This window comes from Onthophagus taurus, unplaced genomic scaffold (genome assembly GCF_036711975.1).
Source record: "Onthophagus taurus isolate NC unplaced genomic scaffold, IU_Otau_3.0 ScKx7SY_15, whole genome shotgun sequence".
In the NCBI taxonomy this organism is placed as follows: domain Eukaryota; kingdom Metazoa; phylum Arthropoda; class Insecta; order Coleoptera; family Scarabaeidae; genus Onthophagus; species Onthophagus taurus.
In genome coordinates this window covers 1,380,303-1,399,257 of record NW_027248940.1, presented here as the reverse complement: position 1 = coordinate 1,399,257, position 18,955 = coordinate 1,380,303, and the positions used below count along the sequence as shown (strand labels likewise).

Sequence of the window (18,955 nt, the reverse complement as noted above, 5' to 3'; positions counted from 1 at the left end):
CGAAGCGGTTTATTACTAAAAAGAAGATAATAAAAAGTGAATAATTTAAAATTAGTTGAATTAAATCTAGGGATTTTTATTTCCAAACAATCAAACATAACGTCTAAAAGGCGTGGCTGTCATCAATTTTATCACAACCCAAACAAAAACATGTTTAATCTGGTTTTATCGACGATTTTAATCTTATCTTCACCAGGTGAGTTTAATCTAATTCAACTTATCGTTTAAATCAACATTAATCAAGATTTAATTTTGTTTAATTTTATTTTATACAGTATGGTCACAAAGATCTCCTACGATATCATATATATCCCAAGAAGTAATCGTGGATATAGGGGGTACGGCTCAAATGCAATGTTCAGTACAATACGTGCATGAATACCCGGTGGTTTGGATGAAATTAGATCAAAACGGAGGGGGTCAAGGCGTTCCAATTTCAACGGGGGCGACCCTAATCGTTCATGATTCACGATTTTCTCTCAGGCATGATCAAGGAAGCTCAACCTATACGTTACAAATTAAAGATATCCAAGAAACTGATGCTGCTGTTTACCAGTGCCAAGTTATTATATCTGTTAATAACAAGATTTCAGCGCCTGTTTCGTTATCGGTGAGGAGGCCCCCGGTTATTAGCGATAACTCAACTCGATCTGTGATTGTTTCTGAAGGACAATGTAAGTATTTAAGTAAATCTTTTTATATTTCAAGGATTTAATCTTTATCTGGACTTTGGGTCAAATTGACACAATTTTTAAGTTTACTTTTAATCTAGATTGTTAAACAAACAAATTGTGGGGCAAAAGAAAGTTTATTTAAAATAAAGCATAAACTTCTTTTAATAATAATTAATTGATAAAAACTGTTAACTACTTTTTAACCACCTTTTCTTCTTAATTGTCAAAAGCAGTCAAAAGTGTATGATTAATTATTACCAACCACTTAACACTAAAAATAACTGTATTGACCAAAACTCCCTAACTCGACAACATAGATATTTTGACTTATTGTTAGTGAATGAATTTTGCTCTATTATGATTTCCTATTTCTGTTTTTCCAATTAATCTTATCTAGTAGGGTGGATAAAGAAAATCCTTAATTCGGTCTTAACACTATGCCGTCCGGCGACACCACAGTGGTGTCGCGCGAAAAATATCGCTCAACGGCCGGCGTCACCACATTGGTGTCGCCCGCTTACGTATGGATCTACTATCCTTGCAAAAAGTCAAGGCCCCTCACTTTAGAGATCGATATCTTCGCAACCGATCGATGAAAAAAATTGCGACAAAGTTTGTTGTAATCACTGAACATTTCTACGTAACATATGTTAATTTGAAAATTTTCGGATCCGCGGTTTTCTTTTTATCGCGAGTTAAATGAAAAAAGTACCCGATTTTTGAGTGTGCCGGCAACTTTGTCAACTTTGCGATTTTTTTTCTCGAAAACTATTTAACGAAACAATTTGAAATTTGAACTGGTGGTAAACCGATGTGTTCTTAATGTGGGGCATATTTTATTTTTTCAATATTCCATATAGTTTCGTGGAAAATCGCGGTTTAGTAGGATGCGGTTATTTCGGAAACGACCTGGCGGATTTCAACGCGGTTTTAACCAAAATATGTCAAATCATGTCGGTTGTCGAATTCCGTTATCAGTTTTTCAAAATCAGGGCCCCCTATTTTGTTAAGGATGATTTAATGGAATTACAAATTAAAGAGAAACAGAAGTAAGCCATGCGGGGAGGGGTGGGGTTCCGGCCAATCGGAACAGAGTTGAAGAGATGTTGCTGGCGTGCGCTTCGGACGGGCCGTGGCGATTAATATTTAAAATTTTAGATAAAATTATTTTATTTCAAATTCAATAAGTATGTTTCATTTTTGTATACAAGACATGAATAATGCATATAAATTTAAACAAAATAGCTTGGTACTATTTTCTTCAAAAATTTTTATTTTGTTTTTAACATAATATATCACTTATACATGGACAATTACTACAATTGTGTAGAACTTGCGGAGAATTTACTTACAAAGAAAATTCGAGTCTGTGGAACGATGCGACAACTAGAGGATTTCCAGAAAAATTAAACTTCGTAAACGAAGAAGATGCCGTGTTTGTTCCAAAAACAAAAAAAGAAGGACAACGAATTTAATGTGCAAGTCTTGTGGAGTTGCGTTACATCTCGGGGATCGTTTTGCTTCATATCATCAAAAAGAGAAATACTAAGTAGGTACCAAAGAAAATATAAATCAAGAAACATATATGCCAAAATACGTATTTATTTGTTGTGTGGTTTACGTATTAGTTTATTGTTATTCTTACTATTGTTTTGTTGTATTTATTTTGTGGTTTCAATAAAAGTACATTATTATTATTATTATATAAAACATACAAATTTTACATTTATTTACATTTATTCGAAATTTCGTGAAAATAGCTAGACAGGATTGAAAATCAGGAGAACTAGCAATAAGATTAATATAACATAATAAAAATAAAATAATAATAATAATTATTAATATTCTTGATATATATATATGTTATATACGGTATTTTGTTTAAATTTATATGCATTATTCATGTCTTATATACAAAAATGAAACATACTTATTGAATTTGAAATAAAATAATTTTATCTAAAATTTTAAATGATTCTCCACGGCCCGTCCGAAGCGCACGCCAGCAATATCTCTTCAACTCTGTTCCGATTGGCCGGAATCCCGATGGCATATTTCTGTTTCTCTTTAATTTGTAATTGCATTAAATCGCCCTTAAAAAATTAGGGAGCCCTAATTTTGAAAAACTGATAACGGAATTCGACAACCGACATGATTTGACATATTTTGGTAAAAACCGCGTTGAAATCCGCCAGGTCGTTTCCGAAATAACCGCATCCTACTAAACCGCGATTTTCCGAGAAACTATATGGAATATCGAAAAAATAAGATATGCACCACATTAAGAACACATCGGTTTACTACCAGTTCAAATTTCAAATTTTTTCGTCAAATAGTTTTCGAGAAAAGAAATCGCAAAGTTGACAAAGTTGCCGGCACACTCAAAAATCGGGTACTTTTTTCATTTAACTCGCGATAAAAAGAAAACCGCGGATCCGAAAATTTTCAAATTAATATAGGTTACGTAGGAATGTTCAGTGATTACAACAAACTTTGTCGCAATTTTTTTCATCGATCGGTTGCGAAGATATCGATCTCTAAAGTGAGAGAACTTGACTTTTTGCACGGATAAGTAATCTGAATATTCTGCCGGCGCCGAGCGAATAAATTTTTGCGAAACGTGCGGACGGCAAAGTGTTAATGTGTCAAATTGATACATCACTGCACCGCGCATGCGCCGCGCATTTTGACGTACTGTGCACTTTATTACCGACTTGTAATTTGTGTCATAAACAATGGTATTAGTGAAATTAAAGCACAATTAAAGGGTGAAAATACTTAAGTCTGCAAAAAACCGACATAAGAGACTCTCATGCGAGAATAGGTAATGATAAACACAAGGGGAGAGGTAGTATAGGAGAATATGGGGATCAGGAAGAGGCAGTGATGAACAGAAATGAGCAAAAAATGCAGGAATTTTTTCAAATAAACGACTTATTGATTGGATACACTACATGATGTTTCCCGTTCATAGCACTGGAATTTATCATAGATCATTTACAGTACAGTCGATTGCGCTGTGGAATGGACTGCCTTCTGAAATTCGTAATATTTCTAGAATTACTAATTTTAGACATGTTTTAAAAAGCCACTTGCTTGCCCTTCAATTGGCTGTTTCCTGATTCTTTGTTCTTTGTCTTTCTCTTTTCTCCTCTCTTCAACTGCTTTCACTTGTTGGCAACTGATATCCGGCAGATTCTTTTGGTTTCTTTTAGCCGCTCTCTATCTCTCTTTTCGTGTCTTTTCTTTATTTTTCTCTTTGTTTTTCTTTTTCTTGCTTAATCGTATTTGGTGATGTTAATGATATCTAATTATCACTGCTTGCCGTATTCAGTAAATATTATTTTTGTTTTTGTTGGGTCATTTGGCAGAGATCGCTTGTGCGATAAAATGATCCATTTGCTGATACTGCTTACTGTTTAAGTTAAGTGTATCTTATGTAATTTTGTATTTTTATCTGTGGCAATAAATCGTAAATAAATAAATGTCAGAGGAGGCAAGATAAAGATACGCTTGTAGCGGAAGAAAGGAATGCTAAGAGTATGAGTGCTAAGTTACATTACATACCTGGAATTTCCAAAACAGAGTTGAGGAGTAAAGACATAAGCAGAAATGGGAACCAACCATTATACATATAGAATAAAATAATAAATATAGAAATCGAAAGAGAAGAGATAAAAAACTATGTACATGAAAATAAACGTCCATAAACTAAGGCAGGAGGAAGAAAGACTAAAATACCAAGAAAAAACAAGCAACGAATTTCAAAAACTAGAACAAACAGAGAATTTAACGCCAGATTTATAGTTGTCTGACGTGTTGTGTCGTGATGCGCTCTGACATAATGGTTAGTGTATGTATGTATTTATATGTTGTGTTCTGACGCACTCTGTCGATATTTTGAATCAATACAATCGTAGCACTCAAAGAGTTCATACGTGGGTCTATAATGTTTTCCCATGAATCTTCTGATTCAGATTATGAAGAAGATATTCATTTTATGGTACTGGTAACTCTTCTAAAAAGAGAGAAGATATTGGGTTCATCCAGTGAACAGAAAGAGAGAGGCTAAAGGCGAATTTCACGGCCTGGTTAAAGAGCTTGAGAGCGATGCTGATAATGTTAAATGTAATTAAATTTAATATCGAAAGAACGTCGCGTCACAACACGACACGTCAGACAAATATAAATAAATCTGGCTTTAAATTTGGCTTAACACTGAAAGAAATGGTGAGGAATTTTTAAAGAGATAATGCGAATTAAAGCTATGGAGGTGTGTGGAATGAGAAACTATAATAATCAGACAAAGAAAACACTGGTGGAATGCAGAGGACCGACAGGCAATCAAGAAGAAGAAAGAGTCATGGAAGAAATACATACTTATTTATTTAATACACACAGTTGAGCACTAAAAAATGCCAATAAAGAAAATACTCAAAATATATAGAATTTACTTATACAGGGAGGGGCAGAATGCAGTCCTTGATTTGAAGGGACAATTTCACCAATCGCCACCTTCAGTCCACACAATAATGCCGGGGGGTGCAGTAGTTAGGATTGCTTTGCAAGCGTCTCTACGTTTCACAAAGTCTTGTGGGCTCAATTCTCGTGCAGTCATCATCTTGTAGGGGTGTAGGTGAAGGGCTGAGTGTAAGATTCGTCTTACAGTTCTGGACGATATTCGAAGCGCAGCAGCATGTTATCGCGCAACGTGTTTTTTAGGAACTCCAGAAGGCCTCTGCGTCGCCGCAACATTTTCCCCGTTTTTAAAAGAACGTCTCCACAACAAAGCTCCCTTGCTTACCTTGACCACGGCATGGTGGATACTGATAACGGTATTGTTCCCCTTACCTAACGGCACCTGAACCGCCCCTCTATTTGGTCTGGGCGCCCTACAGTGAGTTTTTGAAACTAGGGACTGCATTCTGCTCCACCCTGTATAAACTAGTAGTAATTATTATGATCAGCATTACATGCCGCGATTAATAAATGCTTAAGGCAGGAACACATTTATCTGATTAAACACAATGCAGCGTTACGTTGCGTGTCGCTTAAAATCATCGACTGTACATATTTGCGTGATGCGACGCCACGCCACGCTGGTATTTTTTTGTATTTGGAGGGAAACGAAATTCATATGACAGTACTCAACTCAGGACTCACGCCAATACTATGACAGTAGATATAATGTTCTTTTATGTATTTACATCACGTAACTTCTTTCAAATTTTACTAAAAATTGAAATAGCGCGAAAGCTATTGGTTCTGAAACGTCATCACATGTAACGTCACAATATATTTGATCTAACTAGATATACGCCACCCTATACAAAGCTCTTCACTGTGATTCAACTCATCGAGCAGCGCTACGTTGCGTGGCGACACAACACGTCAGCTAAATGTGTTCGAGATGTACAAGTTTATATGGAGAATTGGCTGTTTGATGACCGTGACGTCGAGTTGCGTAGCGATACGTGGTGACACGCTGCTTAAATGTGTTCCTGCCTTTTAAACACGCGTAGCGAGTCCCAAAGACATCAACCCCCGCGCCATGATGTAAATAGTCGCATGTGTGCGCTATTCTCAACATGGGGGAGTTCTGGAAGACATTCGTACGAAGAGAAAATAATTGAGCCAAACACACCGGAGAGGAACACGAAAATTAACGACCTCAAGAAGGCTAAGAGAATCAATACTACCATTAATGATTTTGTGGAATGTTAAAGTATCACCACATGAACAATGCTGACGGAGTGATAAGAAGTTGATGGAGGCACAGCCTGATATGTAATCAATATACGCGATGTTGCTTTTAAAACATAGAAACTTGAGGAATTTCTTTTGAATTCTTTCAATTCTGGTAATATATTTGATATTAGCACATACGCAAACTACAATCTTCTTATAGCATAAATGTTTGTAAAATTTTGTGTGACTCTCATAACGAAGCCAAGCATGCACCAAGCTTAGCAACAGCTAACGTGGCCTTCAAACGTTAGTTTGACATCAAATGTGACGCTTAAATAAAGACACTTACAAGGGAAATTCTGGACATATGGGAGATTTTTATGCAGAAAAGTTCAAGGATGGAACACGGACACAAACAATAGAATAGGGAAGAGAAGATGAGATAAGGGAAGACACTACAGACATAGCAACTGAAGAGATAATTATGGAAGAATTAGGAGAGGCAATGATAATAATAATAATAAGATAAATATATAAAGATATATGTATATCTTTATTGCCCAATACTATACAGAAATACAAACTTACATTAACACAAGAATCAATTAAACACTAAGCGAAAACATTGTAATCGTCTCTCAGGTTTACAAGCCTGCACATTCTCTGTAGGAGAGCGCTAGTCTGCACGGTCGTTCTACTATTCTTCAAATAGAAGATAAGGTGTATCGGGTAGCGTGGCTGGGTACACTGAAGTTAATGCAAGAGAGTAGCCAGTTATAATCCGTCTCACCACTCACCAGCTTTATAATAAATTTAACGTCAAGATAATCTCTTCGAGTGTCAAGCGAAAACAAAACGAAGAGAAAAACAAAACGATGAGGAACACGAGCTCCATCCACGCGATAGGAAAGGTACTTTAAATACCTTTTTTGAATTCTCTCCAACAGAAGCGGATGCGAGATATAACGCGGTAAAACAAGCGCCCGAAAAACGATATGTATACTGCAGAATCCGTGAATAAACGTAAAGTACGGAGCGCAAAGCCAAGCATCCTCGCAGCACAGAAAGCCAACATCCTCTATGTGTGGTATAAACGATACTCTGCTATCAAAAGTTATTTTCAGATCTCTGGCAGAAGTCAACTTAAGCAGGGAGATTCCACCTATACAGTAGGATCAAGGGACAGGAGTAGTTCTACGTGTAAAAGTGATAGCATTACACTTTTACACATTAATCCTGACCTGATTACGATGCATCGAAACACATCATCATCCGAGGTCATAGGGCGAAATATCTTACGATCATCAGCATAGGCCAATATACAAGATTTAAATAATGATGTTTAATAAGTCGTTAATAAATATTACAAACAGTTAGAGCAATAAAGTTAGAGCCCTGTGGAACACCAGATCGTGCAATAAACTCCACCGAAGCAAAGCCATTATAAGATACATAATTGGCCCTTTTTGATAAATACGATGAAACAAGACACATTAGTCCAGCTTCTCCAACCTTCTGGAGGAGAAGATCGTGATGGATCGCATCAAACGTTTTTGAAAAGTCAATCTACACTAAGTACATATTTATTAAGGAACAAAAGATAGAAGAAGTATCGTTATACAGTACTGCTCAAAAGTATATGATAATTTGGTTTTTCCCACATAACTTTTTTGAAACATAACTCAAGCAATATCAACATAACAATCGTGAACGGCAATCAGCCATGTAGAGCAACCTAGTACTTGGTTAGGTAACCATCGATAGTGGACTGGTCGTTATTCACCCACTTCGCCTGCAGGTGTTTTGGTGCTTTTCGTCGGCGGAAGTGGTCCGAATGCCCGTCAACTTGTGTCAAAAAGTGTCCCACAGTGGTTTGAAGATGTTGAGATCCGGGCTCTGGCTGCACCAGACCATTACCGCCACTTAACGCTGCGCGATACAGTTGGACATTCTTGGATGTGTGCTTGGGATCATTGTCTTGCTGAAACAGCCAACACCGACCCATATTTTTGCGTGGCCAAGGAAGCATGTCACCTTGTAGACAGTCCCTGTACTTCTGGCGGGACATGGTGACCGTAATGCGAACCAGAGACCCTGTGATAGCAGCGCTGAAGCACCCCCACACCATGACGGAACCACCGACATGCTTCATCGTGGGAAGCAGGTACTTAGGATCGAAGCGAGTGCCCAAAGGATGGCGTATGCGATATGCCATCAGTACCGAATAGCAGGAACTTGCTCTCGTCGATCCACAGGGACGTTCTCCTACTGCTGCCGGGTGCAGTTGAGGGGCGCGTTCGCCTACTCCACGCGTGCCTTCCTGTTCTTAGCTGAAACGAGTGGTTTCTTTACCGGACGTCGACCAATGAGTCCTGCATCCTTCAGCTTCCTCATGACCGTCGATGTAGACGCTGCGCAGAACACCACAATTCTCCCCTAACCGTCGTGAGTCGTGTGTTCGCTCTGCACAGCATCCTGCCCTCCAGCCGGTTGGTGATTTGAGGTCTATCATTTTAGTTGCTTCGTTACGAAGCAACCAAGTGTCAACCACGTCTTCAATACCGATGATAGCTGCGTGGTAAGCTGGATCTGTGTGCATCCTTGTCGAGCACCCTATATGATGGCTTTCTGCGTCGATTCCGACAAATCTCAAACTTCTTTCTTTTTACTCATTCTTAAGAATAATATTTCATAACTTTGGCATATCTTGTATCCTCTGGAATATAATATAATTGTATTCACTCGTTATGCATTGTCGAAAAATTGTTGAAGATTCGTCCAGTATTAGAAAAGTTATGTGGGAAAAACCAAATTATCATATACTTCTGAGCGGTACTGTATGATGCTTGGACAGTATAATATCACAAGATGGAAGGATAGATTCTCTATTATAGATACTTTAAACAGAACAATTTTTGGGTAAAAGAAGATAGTAAAAAGATAAAATTGAAAGTATACAACTCGATGGCACTCCCAATATTAACATATGCCAGTGAATCATGGACACTCTAAGATAAACAAGAAGGAATTTTTACGGAAAATTGTGGGGAAGACGAAGTCAAAGAAGAAATAAAGAAGCAAAATAGAGAGAAAACAACTAAACTGGTATGCCCACATAATAAGAATGGAACATAACACAACAGTAAAAAAAGGTATTTGAAGCGAAGAATTAAGGATAAGAAAAAGAGGAGAAGACGTAGGAAGAAGTGGAGAAAAGAATAGCAGAAGTTGGGAAGAAGAGCGGGAAGACTCTAGCAGATATAGGATAAGCAGATATGGATGGAGGAATAGGAAAAAGATTTATCCGACGCCGTCAGGAGAAGAAGAAGATGAACACTATATTTCAAGTTTAAATGAAGTTGAAGAAGCAAGTACGACAGCGATGATTGTGATTTTGACTTTGTTGAGCAGGAAACAAGAGATCTTGTTGATCTCTTGGTTGTTGAAATGACGAATTTCAAAGGGGGAAAGTATTGAGAAATTGTGGGATGATAAACATGGCCGTTCAATTTTTGCAGCAACCACGGCGATGCGGCAGAGACAAGGCAAAGACATCGATCGCTGTCTCCAATTCGACGATAAAGAGCAAAGACGGAAAATCCGTGACAAACTTGCTCCCATTCCATGTATTTTTGATAAATGGGTTCAACGTTTGAAAATGTCGTATGTTCCTGGTGATTTTATAACTGATGATGAGCAGTTGCTTCCGTTTCGTGGACGTGTACTATTCAAACAGTACATTCCATCGAAGCACTACCAAACATGTAAATGCACTCAAATTCACTAACATCATCATCACTAGAACACGCACCACCGACCAAAAAGAGAGCTCGTTGTCATGTGTCCATCTTGCTCAAGCACTAATCTTCACAGCATTCGCTGACAAATGTGTCAAATACGTTTTGTATGGCTCATCGATTTGCAATCTGTGAGAAATGTGCAAATTTGATTCAATTCTACTGAAACCTCTTTTATTTTCAATAAAATATAAAATAACTAAAATAATTTGTTTATTTTCATCTATACAAATAGGAAAATGAACAGTTACTGTCTGGAGATGTGTCAATTTGACACATAAAGTCTGGATTCGGTTGTCCGAATGAAGGTTAAACGGATTTGTTAACCCCTCGGCAAGACATTCGTTTATGCCTGCGTAAATACGGAATTTTAAGGAATCGATTCCCGCATTGTTCGCATTGGAAAGGTTTTAAGTTCCCGTTTTTATCGTGCGTCTTTAAATGAGTTTTAAAATGCCCGGTGTGGTTAAATCCTTTACCGCAAAACTCGCATTTCCTCTTTTTTGCATCGAAATGATTCGACTTGTGCGAATTTAAAGCCGTGTCGTTGTTAAATTGGTTTCCACACAAGTTACATTGATACAAAGAACAAAAATTTTCCGACGAAACTATTTCGTATTCTCCGATATCGATTTCGTCTTTGATTATAAAGTTTTTCGAGTCAAAATTAGTTTCGAATGTATCGGTTGTATTGGTTTCGGCTCCAATTTCGATTTCGTGTTTTATTTGGGTGTTTTTAACGGTTTTTAATTTTTCCTCGGATTGGAGGCAGCTTGTTTTGAAGTTGTAGGCGGTTTCGAGGTTGCTTAAGCATGCGGGGCATATTTGGGGGGTTTCCGTGAGGCTTAAATCCTTTAAAATGAATCTTATTTATTGATTGTTTAATGCTAAAAGGTTTTTTACTTACAATTTCAGGGAGGATTAATTCTATGTAAGTTGAATATAGTAATAATGACTTAAATTGAGTGTTTTCCGACGATTTTAAGCAAAATCGACAAATAGCCATTGTATTTGTCGCTTTTTTTTGACTTAATAATAAGGGAAATGTCAAAAAGTGTTTTATTTTGTTGTTTTTGAGTGATGTGAAGTTAACCATGATCTGCAGTGCTCATTCAATGATTCAATGTGTCATTTCTAAAGTGGTGATATTTCAAGTTTTTGGTATACAAATATTTTGTTCTAAGGTATAATGTGTTTGTTTTGACTATTTCTTATATATTGTACATTACGTACTGTTGGCAAAAGACTAGTACTGCTTAGAGAAGTCTATATACAACTAGATACTGTTTGCAGAAGACTAATTATTGCTTCCTGAAGATTAAATACCTTTGACAGGATTACATATTGCAAAAGAAAGGCGAGATACTGCTTGCAGAGAGATAAAAAAAAGATAGGTGGTGTTGGCAGAAGACTAAATACCTCTGATAACTTTAAATACTGCAAAAGACAGATGAGATACTGTTTACAGAAAGATAAATATTGTTGGCAGAAGACTGGAACTATTTTTTAGACTAGTTTTTGCTTCCTAAAGACTAGTAGCAGATTCTTAAAGACTAAATATCCCTGACATGTTTAAATACTGCAAAAGAAAGATGAGATGCTGTTTGCTGAAGGATAAATGCTGTTGGTAGAAGACAAGCACTATTTTTGAAGCCTAGTTTCTGTTTCCTGAAGACTAGTAACTGCTTCCTAGTGATTCTATGCCTCTGACAGATTTAAATACTGCACAGGTGAGATGAGATATTGTTTGTAGAAAGATAAATACATATTGCAAAAGAAAGGCGAGATACTGCTTACAGAGAGAAAAGATAGGTGGTGTTGGCAGAAGACTAAATACCTCTGATAACTTTAAATACTGCAAAAGAAAGATGAAATACTGTTTACAGAAAGATAAATATTGTTGGCAGAAGACTGGAACTATTTTTGAAGACTAGTTTCTGCTTTCTGAAGACTAGCTACCACTTCCTGAGGACTAGATACCTCTGACAGGTTTAAATACTGCAAAATAAAGATGAGTTACTATTTAGAAGGATAGATGCTGTTGGCAGAATACTAGATACTGTTTTTTCAAGACTAAATATTGCTTTCTGAAGACTAGATATTTTTGACAGATTTAAATACTGCACAGGTGAGATGAAATACTGTTTGTAGAAAGATAAATGCTGTTAAGAGAAGACTGGAGCTATTTTTGAAGACTAGTTTCTGCTTCCTGAAGACTAGTTACTCCTTCCTGAGGAGAAAATTTCGTTGACAGGTTTAAATACTGCAAATACTGATTGCAGAACGATAGATGCTGTTGGGAAAAGACTACAATTATTTTTAACAATTATTTTTAATTGCTTCCTGAGGACTAGGTACTGTTTTTGGAAGATTAATTACTATTTCCTAAAAACTAGATACTTCTGACAGTTTTAAGTAATGCAACGAGAAGGTGAGATACTGTTTGCAGAAAGATATATGCTGTATGCAGAAGACTAGATACTGTTTTTGGAGGAGTAGCTACTGAAGATTTCATTTATTTTCAAGATTTCACTCTAGAATCACGCCATATGTTGCTGGTGCTTATTTGATACCCGAGGAACCGATTTGAAATTGTTAAAAAAAATTTATTTCAAGTTTATTCCGTTCCTTAATCAGTAAATTAAGTTAAAATAATGTTACCTATTGATTAACGTTCGATTAGCATTATATTAAAGTTAACATGGCAGTAATTAATGTGCGTAGAAACTTGTATTACATTAACAGGACGCTCTTAATGATTTAATATTCGATAATAGTTGTATAAAAAAGCTTTGCCCACAATTATGGTTTGATAGCTTAATCTAACGTTAATCTAACTGTTAACTCTAATTAACGCTTAATTTGGCGTTGATCGAGCGTTAACTCTACGTTAAGGTTCCAAAAAAATTAAAGGTGGTTTTTACAAATTTTTTTAACGAATTTTCATCGATAAACAGCATCATGTTAGTTATAACCGACACTTAATCGACCAAAGGCATCGTAGAGTTTTTAATAAAGACAAATTAACGCTTAATTTGGCGTTAATCAAGCGTTAACTCTAGGTTACGGTACCAAAAAAATTACAGATGGTTTTTATAAATTTTTTTAACGACTTCTCATCGATAAATACTATCATATTAGCTATAACCGACACTTAATCGACCAAAGGCATCGTAGAGTTTTTAATAATGACAAATTAACTTAATTTGGCGTTAAACGAGTGTTAACTCTAATTTAGCGTCACAAAGAATGGAAAGTGGTTTTTATATAAATTTTCATCGAAAAATTCCGTCGTGTTAGCTTTAACCGAGAGTTAATCGATCTAAGTTTTTTGATAAAGGATAAATTAACCAATACTTAATCAAACGAGTGTTATCTAAGTGTTTGTGTCGTATTGAAACAAAATGGGCATTATAAAGTCAAATTCGAATGCTAATTAACGCTTAATCTGGCGTTAATCGAGCGTTAACTCTAGTTAAGGTTCCAAAAAAATTAAATATGGTTTTTATAAATTTTTTTAACAAATTTTCCTCGATAAATAGCATCATGTTAGCTATAACCGATACTAAATCGACCAAAGGCATCGTAAAGTTTTTAATAAATACAAATTAACGCTTAATCTGGCGTTAATCGAGTGTTAACTCTAATTTAGCGTCACAAAGAATGGAAAGTGGTTTTTATATAAATCGTCATCGACAAATATCGTCACGTTAGCTTTAACCGAGAGTTAATCGATCTAAGTTTTTTGACAAAGAATAAATTAACCAATACTTAATGAAACGAGATTATCTAAGTATTTGTATCGTATTGAAACAAAATAAGCATTATAAAATCAAATTCGAATGCTAATTGACGCTTAATCTGGAGTTAATCGAGCGTTAACTCTATGTTAAGGTTCCAAAAAAATTAAAGATGGTTTTTATAAATTTTTTTTAATGAATTTTCATCGATAAATAGCTATAACCGACACTTAATCGACCAAAGGCATCGTAGAGTTTTTAATAAATACAAATTAATGCTTAATCTGGCGTTAATCGAGTGTTAACTCTAATTTAGCATCACAAAGAATGGAAAGTGGTTTTTATATAAACCTTCAACGAAAAATTCCATCATGTTAGCTTTAACCGAGAGTTAATCGATCAAATTTGTTTGATAAAGATTAAATTAACCAATACTTAATCAAACGGGTATTATCTGAGTGTTTGTGTCGTATTGAAACAAAATGTGCATTATAAAATCAAATTCGAATGCTAATAAATGCTTAATCTGGCGTTAATCGAGCGTTAACTCTATGTTAAGGTTAAAAAAAATAAAGATGCTTTTTATACAATTTTTTTAACGTATTTTCATGGATAAATAGCATCATGTTAGCTATAACCGACACTTAATCGACCAAAAGCATCTTAGAGTTTTTAATAAAGACAAATTAACGCTGTTAATCAACGCTTAATCTTTCGCTAATCGAGTGTTAACTCTAATTTAGCGTCACAAAGAATGGAAAGTGGTTTTTATATAAATCTTTATCGAAAAATACGGTCATGTTAGCTTTAACCGAGAGTTAATCGATGTAAGATTTTTGTTAAACGATAAATTAACCAATACTTAATCAAACGAGTATTATCTAAGTGTTCGTGTCGTATTGAAACAAAATGGGCGTTATAAAATCAAATGCGAATGCTAATTAACGCTTAATTTGTCGTCAATCGAGCTTTAACTCTACGTTAAGGTTCCAAAAAAATTAAAGATGGTTTTTATACATCTCTTTAACGAATTTTCATCGATAAATAGCATAGTGTTAACTATAACCGACACTTAATCGACCAAAGGCATCGTAGAGTTTTTAATAAATACAAATTAACGCTTAATCTGGCGTTAATCGAGTGTTAACTCTTATTTAGCGTCACAAAGAATGGAAAGTGGTTTTTATATAAATAATCTTCATCGACAAATATCGTCAAGTTAGCTTTAACCGAGAGTTAATCGATCTAAGTTTTTTGATAAAGAATAAGTTAACCAATACTCAATCAAACGAATATTATCTAAGTGTTTGTATCGTATTGAAACTAAATGGGTATTATAAAATCAAATTCGAATGCTAATAAATGCTTAATCTGGCTTTAATCGAGCGTTAACTCTATGTTAAGGTTTCAAAATAATTAAAGATTTTTATTAAATTTTTTAACGAATTTTCATCGATAAATAGCATCATGTTAGCTATAACTGACACTTAATCGACCAAAGGCATCGTAGAATTTTTAATAAATACAAATTAACGCTTAATTTGGCGTTAATCGAGTGTTAACTCTAATTTAGCGTCACAAAGAATGGAAAGTGGTTTTTATGTAAATCGTCATCGAAAAATACCGTCACGTTAGCTTTAACCGAGAGTTAATCAATCTAAGTTTTTTGATAAAGGATAAATTAACCAATACTTAATCAAACGAGATTATCTAAGTGTTTGTATCGTATTGAAACAAAATAAGCATTATAAAATCAAATTCGAATGCTAATTAACGCTTAATCTGGAGTTAATCGAGCGTTAACTCTATGTTAAGGTTCCAAAAAAATTAAAGATGGTTTTTATAAAATTTTTTTAATGAAATTTCATCGGTAAATAGCATCAAGTTAACTATAACCGACACTTAATCGACCAACGGTATCGTAGAGTTTTTAATAAATACAAATGAATGCTTAATCAGGCGTTAATCGAACTTTAATTTAGCGTCACAAAGAATGGAAAGTGGTTTTTATATAAGTCTTCATCGAAAAGTACCGTCACGTTAGCTTTAACCGAGAGTTAATCGATCTAAGTTTTTTGATAAAGCATAAATTAATCAATACTTAACCAAACGAATATTATCTGAGTGTTTGTGTCGTATTGAAACAAAATGGGCATTATAAAATCAAATTCGAATGTTAATTAACGCTAAATTTGGCGTTAATCGAGCGTTAACTCTATGTTAAGGTTCCAAAAAAATTAAAGATGGTTTTTATATAATTTTTTTAACGAATTTTCATCGATAAAAAGCATCATGTTAGCTATAATCGACCAAAGGCATCGTAGAGTTTGTAATAAAGACTAATTAACGCTTAATCTGGCATTAATCGAGCGTTAACTCTAATTTAGCATCACAAAGAATGGAAACTGGTTTTTATATAAACCTTCAACGAAAAATTCCATCATGTTAGCTGTAACCGAGAGTTGTTAATCGAGCGTTAACTCTATGTTAAGGTTCAAAAAAAATAAAGATGCTTTTTATACAATTTTTTTAACGTATTTTCATGGATAAATAGCATCATGTTAGCTATAACCGACACTTAATCGACCAAAAGCATCTTAGAGTTTTTAATAAAGACAAATTAACGCTGTTAATCAACGCTTAATCTGGCGTTAATCGAGCGTTAACTCTAATTTAGCGCCACAAAGAATGGAAAGTGGTTTTTATATAAATCTTTATAGAAAAATACGGTCACGTTAGCTTTAACCGAGATTTAATCGATGTAAGTTTTTTGATAAACGATAAATTAACCAATACTTAATCAAACGAGTATTATCTAAGTGTTTGTGTCGTATTGAAACAAAATGGACATTATAAAATCAAATTCAAATGCTGATTAACGTTTACTCTGGCGTTAATCGAGCCTTAACTCTATGTTAAGGTTCCAAAAAAATTAAAGATAGTTTTTATAAAACTTTTTAACCAATTTTCATCGATAAATAGCATCAAGTTAGCTATAACCGACAAATTAACGCTGCTAATCAACGCTTAATCAGGCGTTAGTCGAGTGTTAACTGTAATCTAACGTCACAAACAATGGAAAGTTGTTTTTATAACTGTTTAACGAATTTCAACGGTAAATAACGTTATATTAGCTTAATTAACAAAAGGCGTCGTTGACTTAAAAAAATAAACAGCTAATCTAACGTTAATCGAGCGTTAACTCTAAGTTAGAGTCCCAAATAAATCAAAAATGTTTTTTTAACGAATTTTCATCGATAAATATCGTTACGTTAACTATAACCAGAAATTAATCGATCAAAAGCATTACTTTATTATACATATATTTAATAATGTATTTTTTTGTTACAGCTGTGGAATTAAATTGTTACGCATCCGGCTACCCAACCCCAAAAATCTCTTGGCGTCGCGAGAACAACGCAATCCTCCCCACGGGTGGTTCAATTTACCGAGGAAACGTGTTAAAAATTAAGCGCGTCCGAAAAGAAGATCGAGGCACTTATTATTGCGTCGCCGAAAACCTCGTTGGCAAAGGAACCCGTCGCAACATGAACGTCGAAGTTGAATTTCCCCCCGTCGTTACCGTCCCAAGACCTCGCGTTGGTCAAGCCTTGCAATACGACATGGATATGGAGTGTCACATCGAAGCGTATCCGCTCCCATCGATTATTTGGTTAAAAGACGGTGTTGCATTATCATCGAATCAACATTATAGTGTTTCAACTTTTGGTGCAGCTGAGGAATTCACCGATAGTACGCTTCGTGTCATTACCATTGAGAAGAAACAATATGGAAAGTACGTTTGTAAGGCGACGAATAAGTTGGGGAGATCCGAAGCGGAAGTTGATTTATTTGGTAAGTAGAGAATTTGTTTTTAAATCGAAGTTGTTGATGTTTTAATTTTTTTTTAATGTCGTATAGAATCGATAGTGCCTATTTGTCCACCTGCTTGTGGGCAATCTTACACTGGAAATGCGATCTCTTTGTCTGCCTCGACCATCTTAATATTATGTTTGGTTGTATTTTTAAGGTTTTAATTAGGAATGATTAACTCGAATTCTGTAATATTGGCTAATATTGAATGAATTATTTCAATCTCATTACACATCTTACTCGTAATAGTTTTAGTATTTAACTGAATGTATTTATTTTGACAACAAGGCTGCTGTTTTGTTGTGAAAAAATGTTTTTTTTTATTGTTGTATATAACCGAGTCCATATTTCGAATTTAATATCTTCCTGATGTTTTTATTTTATTTTATTTTTTTGAATTGATTTAAAAGTGGACTAATAACAATAACAATATTATTAATACAATAGAATTTAGGGATGATGAATTTATTGGAACAAACAACGTGTAGTATTTTTTTATTGCAGGCACTAACGATATTATTAAAGATAGTATTTTTCACGCACGTCTATTTGTAAATAAATTCGATCGATATTATTTTAAATATTGTAAGGATTTTTGTACTTTGTAATTTTGTACAAATAAAGAATACGTTTTAATAAAAAAAATAGAGTCCAATGTGGAACTAACTAAATCCTGTTGATCCTTGTTGTTATGGATGATACAATAAATGGTATAAAAATTATTAATAGTGTACTGGATAGCAACAAGGCAAACGTATTCCCAAGCAAGGGCGTCGTCAGCTAGTGGGCCAGGGGGGCACGACAAAAAAATTGAAAAATAACACCAAAGTGTTTATTAAGTGTTTTTAAGATTATTAATAAAACCCTCAAAGTCTTCAAAAATACACATTCATCATGGGAAGACCATTGAGACGACATTCTGCCATAGTGCTTCTAAGCCAGGTTTTCTTGTCCTCAAGCTGCTAAAAGATCGTTCAACAGTATATGTCGTGCAGGGTAAAGTGCACAACACTTAATTCTTTTGAGTCAGGTTTATCTTGCCATAGTTTTTTCCATAGTTCAATTTCGTTGTTGATATTTGATAAATTGTAAAATTGGGAAAAGACTTCACCAGCTTCTACGAGGTCTTCAAGGGACATGTCCAACATTTGACGAGGTGTTTTCTTCAGAAAAGTGAACTTCA

The 18,955-nt window shown here is 34.9% G+C and overlaps 2 protein-coding genes across 2 annotated transcripts; one reads left to right on the top strand and one right to left on the bottom strand.

The window, feature by feature from the left end:
* Positions 1 to 4: 4 nt before the first annotated feature.
* On the top strand, positions 5 to 18,427 carry LOC111422561 (septate junction protein lachesin). Its single transcript, XM_023055760.2, has 4 exons — positions 5 to 196; positions 276 to 674; positions 17,251 to 17,754; positions 17,821 to 18,427. Exons 1-4 carry the CDS (start codon positions 151 to 153, stop codon positions 17,934 to 17,936), a joined length of 1,065 nt encoding a protein of 354 aa, XP_022911528.2. The 5' UTR covers positions 5 to 150; the 3' UTR covers positions 17,937 to 18,427.
* LOC111422563 (uncharacterized) lies at positions 10,356 to 11,179 on the bottom strand. The gene is made up of 2 exons (XM_023055761.2): positions 11,067 to 11,179; positions 10,356 to 11,011 (listed from the first exon to the last, which is right to left on the bottom strand). The coding sequence occupies exons 1-2, from the start codon at positions 11,163 to 11,165 to the stop codon at positions 10,469 to 10,471; spliced, it is 642 nt and encodes a 213-aa protein (XP_022911529.1). The 5' UTR covers positions 11,166 to 11,179; the 3' UTR covers positions 10,356 to 10,468.
* Positions 18,428 to 18,955: the final 528 nt, after the last annotated feature.

What these genes read in the sequence shown, in the direction of transcription:
- LOC111422561 (XM_023055760.2), top strand. Translation starts at nt 151, where the DNA reads ATGTTTAATCTGGTTTTATCGACGATTTTAATCTTATCTTCACCAG. An exon ending in GATTGTTTCTGAAGGACAAT is followed by an intron (nt 675 to 17,250) that starts GTAAGTATTTAA and finishes TTTTTGTTACAG; the next exon opens with CTGTGGAATTAAATTGTTAC. An exon ending in AGCGGAAGTTGATTTATTTG is followed by an intron (nt 17,755 to 17,820) that starts GTAAGTAGAGAA and finishes AATGTCGTATAG; the next exon opens with AATCGATAGTGCCTATTTGT.
- LOC111422563 (XM_023055761.2), bottom strand. Translation starts at nt 11,165, where the DNA reads ATGGCTATTTGTCGATTTTGCTTAAAATCGTCGGAAAACACTCAATTT. An exon ending in AATTAATCCTCCCTGAAATT is followed by an intron (nt 11,012 to 11,066) that starts GTAAGTAAAAAA and finishes TTCATTTTAAAG; the next exon opens with GATTTAAGCCTCACGGAAAC.